We start from the raw sequence: 13,492 nt of genomic DNA on the forward strand, positions 1-13,492 counted from the left end.
TCTGGTGCAGCTTAAGCCTGTCCTCGCATCCTATTGCTTCTTGCCTGGGGAAGAGACCAAACCCCCCTGGCTCCAGCCGCCTTTCAGGTGGTTGTTCAGAGTGTTAAGGTCTCCCCTGAGGCTCCTTTTCTCCAGGCTAAACACCCCCAACTCCCTCAGCCGCTCCTCAGCAGGTTTGTGCTCCAGAGCCTTCCCCAGCTCCCTGTCCTTCCCTGGACAGACTCCAGCCCTTCAATGCCCTTCCTGATGTGAGTGGCCCAGAACTTACAAACAAGCTCATTTTATCTGCTTGAGAGAGCTGAACGCTAGGAACTCGTACGACTGAAATATTTAGAAGTCCTACGGAGCACCATTAAAGCCGCAAGAACCACTAGCGAGCAATCCACCTTTTGCCTTTTCTCATATTTTTTACCCCTATTCGGTAAAGGGCTCAATCCACACGCCGAGGTCTCGGCTGCACCGGGCGTTCCCGGCGCCGCACGAGTTAAAGGCGGAGCGGTTTGGCCCCCGCCGGGCGCCGTCGCCGTGGTGGCGCGGGGAGGGCGGGACGGCCCGGCCCGGCCCGGCATGGCCGCCACCGGCGGGGACAGCGGCGGGGCGCCCCGGGAGCGCGGCATGGCCGGCGCCGGCGAGCAGGCGGAGGACGGGGAGGAGAACATCCTGTACGACCTGCTGGTCAACACCGAGTGGCCTCCCGAGACGGAGGTGCAGGTGCGCGTGGCAGCGGCACGGCCGCGGGCGGGGGAGGGGACCGGCCACGTTGGCGCGGGCGGGGAGGCGGCGGCGCCCCGGGGGCTGCGGGGATGCGCTGGTGCCTGTGGGGAGGCTCAGCGGGATGCCCGCGCTGCTCCTGGCGGGCACAAGGGGTGTTCGTGCGACCATTGTCCCCTTGTGCCTTTGTGTCACTTAATTCCCACCGTGGCTTGTGCCACCTGGGATGCCTTGAAGTGTTTCTTGCTCATTGAACAATGTATATCGGGTTTTACTATTGAGCTGGCACAAGTGAAGCTATGGTGGATGATGTCCAGGTGTCATCTCTAGAAACTGCTGTGTAGAGAGATGTGGAGTCTGTGCTGGTGAAAACAGGACCTTCGTTGAGTCTACCTTGTATGAGGAAAATTAGATCCTCTCTCTGGACTCCTGTATCAGTACAGTTGTGTCTCTGCAGGAGTGGGGTAAAAGGGAAGAATATTTCTCTTTACGTACACAATGCGCACAGATATCCATTTCTGATTTCTTAAGCCAACCCTTAAGAAATCAGAAAACACTGTTCTTGTACTGCAGGTTATTTTAGTTATTTCTAGCTGTTCTTCTTCCCAGGTCACTAGAAGGGCTGAGAAGCTCTTTCATCTTACCTTTTTCATGTTTTCCTCTGCAATGTGCTGAGCTTGCTGCTTCTATGTCTGCTCTTGTCTGACTTGGATGTAAAGGATGCAAGCAATGTGGTTTTATTTCTTTCTTGTAGTGGCTTTTAAGCCCACTGGAGTTTTTAATGCATTTCCCACTGAAAGTTGGTAATAGAAACATTTTAACAAAGTTTTGTGCTTAATGAGAACAATTGAACAGAAAAGATGTAAAAACATCACAAGGGGAAGAATGTACCTGTTAAAAATTACTAGAGCCATGCTCAAAAAACAGGTTTTCATTTATCAGAAAGATTTTTTGTTGTTGTTGATCTTGATCTGTAAATCCTCAGTTGCAGCAACAGGTATGGGTGTTTGGAAAAGATGATTGCACTATTACCATTTATTAGCTTAATAGGTTATTTGTGCAGATAATCGATAGTTGCACCTATTTTAATTCAACTGTGTTGAGAAATGGTAAGTAGTCTTTGTTTTTAGTAGCATATGGAAACAATTTTCCTGTTGCAAACCATGAGGAGGACTTAGTTATGATGACACAAGGCTGTGGTTCTACAGCTGTGTTAAGGGGGCACATTTTTGACAAGTGCCTTTTCTGCTGCCATCAGTGTTCTTGAGGTTGTATGGTAAGTTGATTAAAGAGGTGATTAGTTGTATGGTAAGTTGATTAAAGAGGTGATTAGTCTGAGAAACAACCATGTTGTTTCATCTCCTTTTGCTAAGGGGTCCCTTTAATACCCCTGTAGGAACCAAGGGGGCCGTGAATAGTATGTCAGTGAGGTGACACCTCTCTTCAGTGGCAGCATGTGGGATGCCAGTTTAAAGTGACTGTAACCACAGTCTGAGCATCCTCATCTGCCCTCACAGTCAGAATTTCTAAGCCTTGTTGTATTCTGCTTGTCAGCTTAAGCAGATGGTGCTAGTTATTTTAAACTTGGTATTTCTTGCCTATTTATTTTAAAGAGAATACCTGTTTTCAATAGCAGAAGTTGGAAGGTTTGAAAATACTATGCTGTATAGTTTGCTTGGATTTACATTCTTGGAAACTGTCAGTACTCAAGGACACTTCTGATAGTCTTTTTACCATTTTAGTGGGAAATTGATTTTACACTGACAACATAGGCAAACAGATTATTTTGTCAGTATGAGTCAGGTTTTCCCTTAAGGTGTCTTAACAGTGATACTACTTAGGTGATTGTCCTAAATGACTAAGTGTCCTTAGGTGGCTTTCCCTTTGGAGCATCTGTCTCTTTCAACCCTGTTTTTTTCTCACTCTTCGGAAAAAAAATCACACCCTACTTTCTCGTAGAACTGAATCTTTTGGAATAAGTGAGGTAAGGAATGGTAGAAAGAGAAAGAAAGTTGAATGCTGCACTGGGAAATGAAATTAGTTATTTTCCTATGCAGGTATTTAGGCTACAAAGCCAGACCTTAAAGGTTTACAGGTATTTATTGACTTTATTTTTTCTGTTATTTCATTTAGGATGATTAATTTTTAATTGTAGAGTACTAGAACTTACAGCTCTAATTATTGGAAGATGAGTCTTGTGATGAACATGAAAAATCATGTTACATTCAAGACATTGATGAAACTGGCATGGATCTCTTAGACTGAATGCCCAAATTTGCTTTAATTTTAATTCTTGTCAGTATTGTCATTCACATGTACTGAACGTTCCAGTAAGAGCTTTTTGGGGGAAGGAGAGGAGGGGCAGGGGGGGTTACAGCAGTTACTTGTGAAGGAAACACACAAGGAATTGACTTCAGCAGAGAAGAGAGTGGTGTGGAAATCAAGCCATCCGTGTTCAGGATGTTGATGCCATTGTATATAATGCACTGTTGGAGAACACTGATATGTATAATGAGAATAAAAGGAATTACTGAGTAGTAGATCCATGAAAATAGTGAATGAGGCAGTGGCTGTGGGCAAAGTTGCAAGAGAAGACTTGTGAAATGATTTATGGAAATAAAGTCTGATCAAACTCTCTTCTTCAATTTATTTTCCAAAATGTATCACCTGGTCTTGTGGGGCTTTTTTTTCATTACAGTCCGATGTTTTGAGATTTTCCCAACACTCAGAGCTGCTGTCCCCCCAGTAAACTTGCAGAGTATGCAAAAAAATCCAAAACTAAGTGGGTGTCTTGTCAGCAAGAAAGTTACTTAGATTTTATTTCTGGAATGCTGTAGGGAAGGAGAAGTTGAAGTTGTTTTCCCAAGAAGGAATGAATTAAAAAAGAGCTACAGCATATCTGGTAACCATTGCTGTGGCTGAAATGATAAGAATATATTATAAAAAGTAAAATTCAGGTCTTTAGGATATAACAATAAATCAGTTTTGCAAAGTGTTGAAGATGTGTGGAATAGCAGCCTGTAGTTTAGGCTCAGGAGCAGACACTTAAAATATTAAAAACATTCTAAAGAGATGTAAGCAGTTTTAGGAAATGTTTTTTACTGGGAACTTCCTCATAAACCAAAAACTTTTAACAAGCTCTGCTTTTAAGGTCCCTAGGAAATTGCAGCTCTCCCTGAGGTACTAGGGTAGCTGTAAGAAATAATTTATGCTCTCACTTATTTTGCTGTAATGCCTTGTTATTTCCTGGCTGATCAACCTGAATGTGGAATGTTATCTATTAGTACAGCTGTGTTTGCTTCTTACATGCTGTGAGATGACAGCCTGCTTATTTGAAAGACTGTTTATGGATTGCCAACTTTGCTTGGAAAATTAATCTTTACTTTAATAATTTAAATTTGGGAGCCCAAATATTATTTTTTAAGCATTGACATACTGCAGAATGTTGATAAATTTGTATGTCTTTCAGTGTTTATTGCTTTGTAACTTGGTGAGGTCTGAATATTTCAGTTAACAGGAAATTTGGTCTATGTATTTTATCTTGAATGGAAGAGAAAATTCAGTCATTGCCTATTCTAATGCTCAGTTTGTGGTGCTCTAATATTCTCATTAGAAAGGTACAAGCACGATTGCTTATTTTTAGGATTTGTTTGTGGATCCTTCCTTATTGGTTATCCTTGTTCTCTTCTCAGTTTTGTATCTTTTTTCTGCTTCTTACTGGCAAATAATTTTATCTCCTCTCTAGATAAGAATGTATATCCTTTTGTATTCTTTTTTTTCTGTGTTTGAAGAGTGCTTTCATTTGTATAGTGACTGCAATTGCTGCCTTTGCCTAAAGTAGAGCAGGGCAGGTGGAAAGGCTGTGTGAGGTGCTATGGAGTATAGGTGGTTATCTGAGTGGCCATATTGCATAGTACAAATTGATGTAAAAAAGGGTCTTTTTTCAGAAATAGTTTATTTTTCTTGATGTTTCTGAAACTTTCGTGAGCAATCTTTAGGTAGCTTAGCACTTAGATATTAGCATAATATGTTGCACACCAAGTACTTGGACTGCTAGGCATTACAGATCATTGTGGCATTTATTTGGCATAAAAAGAATGCTTTATAATAGCTTACAGGAGAACATAATCAGAAGGCAATGTCTTTTGTTGCTACCCAAAGATTGAGGCAAAGCTGAATCAACAGACAATCTGTGGCCCATTTTGTTTATTGCATCTTGGCATTTAAATGATTTGGCTTTATAAACTGTTTTAGCTTATGCAGTTAAAGTAGACATTATATGAAGTGGTGAGTAATAGAAACTACATAAAGAACATGAAGACTCGGAGCCAACTTAAACTTAATCAGTGAATGTATGTATGAGTATTGTATTTAAGTTAAAATGTGTGACATGCTGTCTGATGATTATTATTGTAATTGCAGCCAAGAGGCAACAGAACACATGGTGCATCATTTATCATCACTAGAGCAATTGCAGGTAAATATTACTTGTTCCTACCTTCATGACTTCTAAGACTGTGTGGATTGCTTGTAATTTTTACAATTTCTGCCCTTTAGAGTGCCTAATGATGGAAGTAGTAATGGAAGTAGAATACAGCATGTGTTTTCAGGAAGATGTTTTCTGATTGTGAACATGGCTGTGTTATTTTTATGTCAATTTTGTGAGCATTCTTGTCTCCATTAGTTTTTGTTGGGACAAACTAATAAACCATACATCTTAGAAATTAACAAGCTCTGTGTTTTGCAGAGCTTGTTAATTTCTTGCAGAGCTTGTTTTGCAGAGCTTTTTTTGTGTTTGTATTTGAGCCATTTTTTTCCCTCTCTTAAGATCCTTTGCACTGGCTTGTCTGCTAGTTAGTTCTATGAGGAAGTTTTAGATTCTGATGATATTACATTGCATAAACCAAGTGTTAAATGGCAGTGACTGAATTGTATTTTCATCCAGTAGGAATTTCTCTTAGAATTTAAAAAAAATGTGCAGTGGATTGCTTTTTTGTTTGTTTGTTTAGTTTGTTTTTTATTTGGCGTTTGCATTTATTCTAACATAAGAATTTATTGTCCAAGTATAAAGGATTTTTCCCTCAGTACCTTTCTCTTTAATGAGAATTTGAGATTCCCTGTGCAGTAACCTGGAGTGGGTTTTAAGACTACTAGAGATGTAATTTTTACCTCTTTCCATTATAGGTCCTGCATTATTTTTGCTTCGGTACATCTGGTACAGGTAGGTTTTACAAGAATGCTGCAAAAAATATTTGGTAATATTTTTATAGCTTTTTGATTTGATGGAAAGTAATTCCTGATGGGAGTAAAACTGAACACTTGTTTAGAATATTGTCCAAGGAATGCTTAGAATAGCCACTTCACATAAATTGAGTTGCAGCTGAAGTCTAAATAGAAGAAGACTGGTATGTACTAGTTTGACTTTGTGCTTTTATCAGAAGCTGAAGTAACATTGCAGTTGGAACAAGTTTCTCCAAACACATTTGGGAGTCCTTTCCACTCCCAGCTGAGATACTGCAAAGGAAGCTGTTGTGAGGTTTTTTCTTAAGCCTCAGTGAGAGATATGATGTCATGGCAGGATTTGCTTCCTTTGGAGTAATAATTTTGAATTCTTTTTCTTTGACAATTCAAACTCATATGAAAAGCTTGGTAACTATTTGAGCAGCACTCATGGCATTTATAAATTTAAGTTTTGATTCAAAAAGTCATGAAATGGTCCCAGAAATTTATTTGGGTAAGTACAATGTTTCTGTAAAATCAGTAGTTATATGGCTCAGCAAATTTGAAGAGAACAGTTTCCTGGTTTAAAGGATAATCTGTAATGTGGAAAGGGACATTAATGTGACTTCTGTGAAACAGTACTGGACTTGAATTTGGCAGGGAATGCTTTTTTCCCTATTGCTAGTGTTCTGCTTTATTTTTGTGCACCTACTGCCCCCCACCCCTTTTCTCCTGAGAAGTTGATGTTTGTGGGCAACATATGGTCATGTGAGTCTAGTTGTAAGAAGTCAGTTGTAGACAGAATTCACCTACTTTTTTTCCTTCCCTCCAGCAGTCATAGTTAAAAGCTAATTTGAAGCTTTTATAATTTATTCTAGTTGCTGTTTTCATGTATTTGATAAAAGAGTTTTGGAGGGAGCTTGGGAGGCCTCTAGGTTAAAGTCCACTAAAAGCAGGAGAACACTGAATTCTGACTGAGTTCCTTGCAGCTCTGTCCAGCTAAGTCCTGGAAAGGTTAAAGGATAGAGAACCCAGAGAGTCTCTGGTCAGCCTGTTCGAGTGCCTGACTGTCTTCATGATGAAAAAAATCTCTTCTTAATGTCATCTTGGACCCTTCTTGGTTTTGAAGTTACAGAGACATTTAGGTTGGAAAGGACCTTTACAGTCATTGAGTCCAACCGTTACCCCAGCACTTCCAAGTCCTCCAAAGGGTTGATCATAGTTTCTTGTGTTCCAGCCATGCACCTCTGTTGCTCCCACCTTCCTGGTATCAGTGAGAATGCTGCTGTTTTGTCATCCTGAAGCTTTCTCTTCTTCAGGCTAAACACATAAAATTCTCACAGCATCTGATGTATTGTAGGGCAAGTATTCCAGCCCCTTGATCATCTTGGTGCCCCTCCTGTTTGCTGGTGTTCTTCTTTCAGTGGGTGTAGCAAAACTGGCTGGTGAGAGATTGTAAAGAGTGATAAATGAAGGATCAGTTCCCTTAATATGCAGTTTTGATCTGTTAGTAAAAAAAAGGCTGTTGTTAGCCTTTGTCGTTGGCAGGGTGCAGTGTTGATTCATGTTCAGTTGCAAACCCTCTCAGGTAACTGATGGGTGCCTTGAAGCTGAGTTGAGTGGTGTGTGTATCTCAGGTGCTGCATTGGTTCTCTGTGTGTTCTGATTGATCCTGGTGGTTTTGGTATTTCAGCCCTGCAAAGTTTTCTCTGCCCGCTGGACTGGTTCGCCTGGTTAGTAAGCAGATCAACTGGCACCTCGTACTTGCAAGGTAACCAGCTCCCATGCTTTGCCATTTCTGCCAGGAGTGAACATGTTAATGCTTCCTGTGCTCCCCCACCATCCTCACTCAGCCATGCTTTAGCACATGGTATTGTGCTAAAGATGTGTTTTTCTTTCTGTTTAAGAGAAACACTGGAGGCTCTCACAGGTGGCCTCAGTGTGCTGCCTAGGGGCTTCTACCTGCCTCCCTTCAGTTAGTGCATCTCTCACTCAGGGCTGAATGTCTGTCTAGCTTTTGGGGCAAAGTGGCTTGCAGTGCAGTCATTTTCAAATTCAAGTCCTGAATTTGGTTGATTAAAGACTTAAAGCTTGGCAGGATATATAATTTTAAAATAAGCAATTTATATTTGTGGAAAGTGAATGCATGCCCTCAAGATTTGTCTGCTATTGCATACACAGAGGAGTGAGAGTTCCAAGGCTAGAAGCAACTGTTCTGCAGGAATTTTAGCAGCATCAGTGAGATCACTGGCTTTTAAAAGTAAGCACAGAAAATGGTTCAGTGACATGGTTACATGAAGGTAGTAGGGAAGGTTTATGTTGTATGCAAAGACGCATAACTTACTGAATTATGATAATTGTTTATACCAGATAAAGCAACACATAGTTGTGTACATTGCTGTTGTAAAATTATCTATAAGCAACATGTGACTCTGACCTCTCATGCAGTGGGATTTTAGACCTTGTGCCTTTTTCTTAGTGCTGCTGGAAAGGAGTGGCAGATAGATTTCTCTGAAATGAAAGTAATATCATAGTATGGATATTTTATTTTTAATAAAAAACTGATATTTCCCACTTAATTTTTTTTTAACTTTTAAATGAGGCATTTTATATCTAACCATAGAGAAAAGCACCTAGGACACTGATGCACATTCTGTAAGGAGTGGACTTTAAATGAACTTTCACATCTGTTTTTCTTTCAGCAATGGTAAATTGTTGGCAGTTGTTCAAGACCAATGTGTAGAAATCAGGTAACTTAGCATTATCTATTACTTCAGCTCTGGAGTTCTGACAAAGTGTTTCTGGTCATTTGCTAGCAATACTTTTACAGATTTCTTTTTTTGTTTTGCAATGTTATATATTGTGAAATTTATCCATGGAATGATCATAAAAGCAGGAGCCTAAAAAAAAGCAAAACCCAAACCCAACATAAAATGTCCTTGACCCTCTCAATTATAACAGATGTGTTGATATAAGTATATATCTGTACCTCTCTCTGTTTTCAATATATGAAAGAAAAACAATCAAGATCCTCAAAAACACTCAGCACAAATTATGGTCTTTCTAACCTTTGCCTTTCTGCCCCGTCTAGAAATTCTCCCTTAATAAATGGGAGCTAGTACCTAGTGTTCTTCTCTTGGAGTAGCTGGCATGTATAATACTTCACCTTGTTTTACAAGTGGTGTGGATTGCTGTAAAGACTGATGCTTTCCCTTTTCTTGTGCTCTCTTAAGAACAAGCTCTCTTTTGCCAGTTCAAGAGCACATAGCTGTAGAACAGATCTTGATTGAGTGTGTTTACTTGCTTCACAAAAATCCATTTGCTAGAAGGTCAGACCTTCCATTTATATGTAAAAGAAGCAAGTGTATGAAAATTGTTCAATCAAAAGTGGTGTGAGCACCATAAATGTCAGCTTAAAGACTATAAAATAAATCTTGTGTTTCAACTGTATTAATGTAACTATATTCTTGCATTGTTTCTAAAATTGTAACCTAGAGAATACTGACTAGGTTTCTTTTTCCTAAAGTTATATGAAGCACTGAGATGATGCTGTCCTATTTTGTACAGCATTACAAATAAATGAGAGATGTTGGTATTTATGCAGTTGGACAGTCTCTAAAATACTATTGTTAGTTACTGTAGCTGCCTAGAGGGTGAAAGTTACTATCTGCTTTTTTGAACAAGTAGTTAGAGGCATGCAGGCTTTTGAACTGTGCATTTGGAATATTTTTATAGTGTTCTGTTACAGAAAATTGAACAGTGGATTTTTTTGTATCTAAATTTATATGAGTCTTATTTCTGCAGGTCTGCAAAAGATGACTTTGTATCCATAGTGGGAAAATGTCAAGGTATGGCAACCTCTTCATTATTACTTAGTGTCATAATTGTTATTCATACATTGCTAAATGGTGGTGTCGGTTTACTTCTTAAAATCATTGGAAAGAATCTCTTAATAATTTTGCTTTGTGACTAGCTCTGTTACCCTCTCTCTGCCTCTTCTTTCTATTCTGAATATATGAAACCTGAATTTGAAATGAAATGATAGAACTAATGGTTCTGGGTGACATACATGGTTTTTCTTTCTTTACCCTCCTCTGAGAAAAGCTTGTAATGCTGGTAAGCCCCCTGCATTTTTTTGATGCAATTTACTTTTTGTTCTGTTTAAGGGATTATATTTATTTTTTGCTTTTATTAATAATTTTATTCTTTTTTCATAGTGCCAAAGGATCCCAACCCTCAGTGGAGGAGAGTGGCATGGAGTCATGATTGTACATTACTTGCTTATGCTGAAAGCAGTGGAACAGTCAGAGTGTTTGACCTGATGGGTAGTGAGCTTTTGGTCATTTCACCGGTATGTGCTCTGTTGGGTTAAATACCAGTATAGTAGAACTTTTTTTAAGGATCGTGGATAATTTCCACTTTTTGACCTTTTTAAAATCATGGCTTAGTTTGCTATAAATGCTTACACTGAATACCACACAGAAATGGACTGTAAAAAGTTCGACTATAAAACATCCACCATAGGATCAACAAAAGTCATGTGTAACCCTTACAACAGCATAAAAGGGTATGTTTTACATCTGTCCTAAATTGTGGTACATCTGTAGGTGCATCAGACAGTGGAAGTATGGAATCACCACAATTTGTATTAATAGATAATAAATCTGGACTTTATATGCAGAGTCAAATTGTAAATGAAGAAATATTTCTGCCAAAGTACTTTGCTTGGTACAATATTAAATAATTGCTGTTGACAGGCCCCACACAATATATTTTCTATTTTGCCTGTTCAAAGGTTGTATTGAACTGGTTTGTGAAGGTGGCTCAAGTGTATTTCCTCAATATATTGTCTTTGCAAACATTGTAATAATACGATTTCTTGATAATCACGATAAAAGAAAATGTATTTAGTTTTAACTGAAACTTTATTTTTTAAATACAATATAGTTAATTTAACTTTCTAGTTCTTTCAGTAACAGAGACACTTTTTTAAAAATCCCCTTTCTCTCCCAATGTCTGCCCTCATTTTTGGGTAAAGACAGCAAGTTTTCCAGGCGATCTGAGTTACGCTATTGCTGGATTGATCTTTCTAGAATACAAAGCAAGTGCCCAGTGGTCAGCTGAGCTCCTTGTTGTTAATTACCGTGGAGAACTGAGAAGTTACCTTGTGAGGTAAGCATAAATTTTGACTTGCTTTGAGATGCCACAGTGAACTTCAGAGAAATTCTTTCTAATCTTTAAAGAAAATAAATCTGAAGTAACGCATATTTTTTTTTCCCGGCATACTTAGTGTTGGAACAAATCAAAGCTTTCAAGAAAGTCATAGTTTCAGCTTTGGCAGCCACTATGCTCATGGGATAACAACTGTCATTTATCATCCTGGTCACAGGTAAGTGTTCTGTTTGCTACTTGACATTGGTATGTAAATGATGAACAAAAAGTGGCAAAATAAGCATTGAATATGTTGGATAGGGAGGGGGAGAAAAATCTATTCTTGCTAAAATTGGTATTTAGGGCATCAGTGATAACAAGTCATGTCTCTTTCTAGTATGAAAGAGGAACCTTAGTTCATTCACTTGACTTTCATTATTCCATTAGTTAATTTATAGCCTTTTCTGTTTGAGTACCTTGCATAAGCAACATGCACTTTTTAGAATGTCAGAAATAGCTTCAAAAGAGGTTTCTGAATGTGATGAAAGATGGGTAATGTTGAATGGTAAAGGGGTTTTTTCTGTGTTTTTTTTTCTTTTTTTCCTTTGTTTGTTTTGGGATTTTTTTAGTGTGGTTTTTTTTTGTTGTTGTTGTTGTTGTTGTTTTTTGGGGTTTTTTTGTTGGGTTTTTTTTTTTTTTTTTTGGTTGCATTTTGTTTTGTTTTTCTATCTGGAATTCATTGCTGGACTTACTGGCGAGCCCATTTTCCCTAGTGTTCTGAGTGGAACTGCCAGGCTCTTGTATTTGGAGTTGTCTTGTGATGTGTTTTCTCTATTAGTAACCTATTGAGTACAGAAACTGGACTTGAAATGTGGACTGACTGCCTGCATGCTCTTGTACCCGATGTAACTGAAATAAGTCCTGGTTAGCCTATTCTATATGCTAAAAATGGGTGTACTTTTTTAGTATCAATTTGTTATGTACCAAGATAAACTCAGCAACTCTGTTTCTATTTCTCTTCAATTGAAGGAACCAAACTTTGTTCTAGATATTTTTCTTGTGTTAGATCTGCTAGGATTGAATCTTTCAGTGCAATGTTACATGCAATGTTACATCACTGTATTTTTTTAAATGGAAATTAGGCTTGGCTATAAACTACCAGAAGAAACTCACTGTTGAAAAAACTTCTTCTCATTCTTCAGTATTAAATGAGCTGTCATATCTATTTTAGGAAAACAAATTATTATTAATGAGATGTAATATTCTTCTAGCTTATTCTTTTGAGAGATTATTTTGTATATGGCTTTTTCTTTCCAGTTAATTAATATTTAGTGATTTCACATAATTATTACTCAGTATACTGAATTTACAGTTTTGAGGTAATAGTTGTGGGTTATGGAGCTTTGGTAGCACTACATGACCAGATAGCAGAACCAACCCCTTGTATGCTTTCATCAGATGAGGTTTAATGGTTGTAGTATTTCCTTCTATGTGCAGCCTGTTGAGTGGCTTAGTAAAGTTGAAGAATGGACACTTGAAAGAATGGACAATTGGATGGAATGGACAGAAGACAAAAGAACCAGTGTTTTTTGCCTGATGGATGCAAGTCTTTTCCGTTTTTAAATTTAGTCTGTGGTAGAAAGCTTGTAAATTTTTCATTGGAGAATTCTAAATTTGTGGGTAAAGTCTCTTGCTGAAACTTTCTTGTTATCCCAAAAAAACCTGGAAGTGCTTGGACACAAGTACTTGAAAGTTGTGCATTAAAGAAAATTGTTGATATGCCTCGAAATTTTAATTTTCAGTAATGTGTTTGATCACTTAACACATGTTCAACCTTGTCAGTTTGTTCTTTCTTGCATTTCATTTAATCTCAGGTGGTGAAATTATACTGATCTTTCTTCATTGCTTGTAAGGCTTGACTTACTGCATTACTGTATTACAGTGTATTTGCTCATGACCCATTCTAGTGCAATAAAATAGCAGTTAAGAACTTAATTTACTTAATTTTTTCAGCTACATGTATGATAATTGCAAAGAGAATATGTCAGTAGGGAATGTTTTTGAACCCGTAGGAAAACTTGAAACTATAGCTTTTGGAATAAATCCAGTAATGACTTTTACTGTTGTGGAAAACTATTATATACCTTAAGTTAGATACCTAGTGCTGGTGTTCTCTTGTGATCCTGCTTTCATCTAGGATGGAATTTACAGTGCATTTTAGTTGACAAAACTTAAATGTCTGCTTCAGTGTGAGCTCTTTGTAAACTCAAATCCAAGGTTTAACAGCTGCTTGTTTTGCTATCGTAATCTGGAACTGAATGTGTCATTTCTGGGTTATCTGTAATTGCTGCAGAATATGTTTGATACTATAGTATAAAGTTTGTGATGAAGGAATTAGAGAGTTTCAGAT

At 38.2% G+C, this 13,492-nt stretch overlaps 1 protein-coding gene across 1 annotated transcript in view; it reads left to right on the forward strand.

Moving 5' to 3' along the window:
- The first annotated feature begins 524 nt into the window (after window positions 1-524).
- The window catches only part of NBAS (NBAS subunit of NRZ tethering complex), a 160,172-nt gene continuing 147,204 nt past the window's right edge, over window positions 525-13,492 (forward strand). The window contains exons 1-9 of the mRNA XM_071440593.1: window positions 525-711; window positions 5,134-5,188; window positions 5,896-5,932; window positions 7,625-7,702; window positions 8,634-8,681; window positions 9,736-9,779; window positions 10,149-10,282; window positions 10,970-11,103; window positions 11,222-11,320. Coding sequence (XP_071296694.1) covers window positions 568-711; window positions 5,134-5,188; window positions 5,896-5,932; window positions 7,625-7,702; window positions 8,634-8,681; window positions 9,736-9,779; window positions 10,149-10,282; window positions 10,970-11,103; window positions 11,222-11,320 — 773 coding nt within the window. The 5' untranslated portion in view covers window positions 525-567. The remainder of the gene's footprint in view (window positions 712-5,133; window positions 5,189-5,895; window positions 5,933-7,624; window positions 7,703-8,633; window positions 8,682-9,735; window positions 9,780-10,148; window positions 10,283-10,969; window positions 11,104-11,221; window positions 11,321-13,492) is intronic.

This window comes from Agelaius tricolor, unplaced genomic scaffold, assembly GCF_023055355.1.
Source record: "Agelaius tricolor isolate 1412-34295 unplaced genomic scaffold, bAgeTri1.0.p SCAF_1, whole genome shotgun sequence".
Lineage (NCBI taxonomy): Eukaryota > Metazoa > Chordata > Aves > Passeriformes > Icteridae > Agelaius > Agelaius tricolor.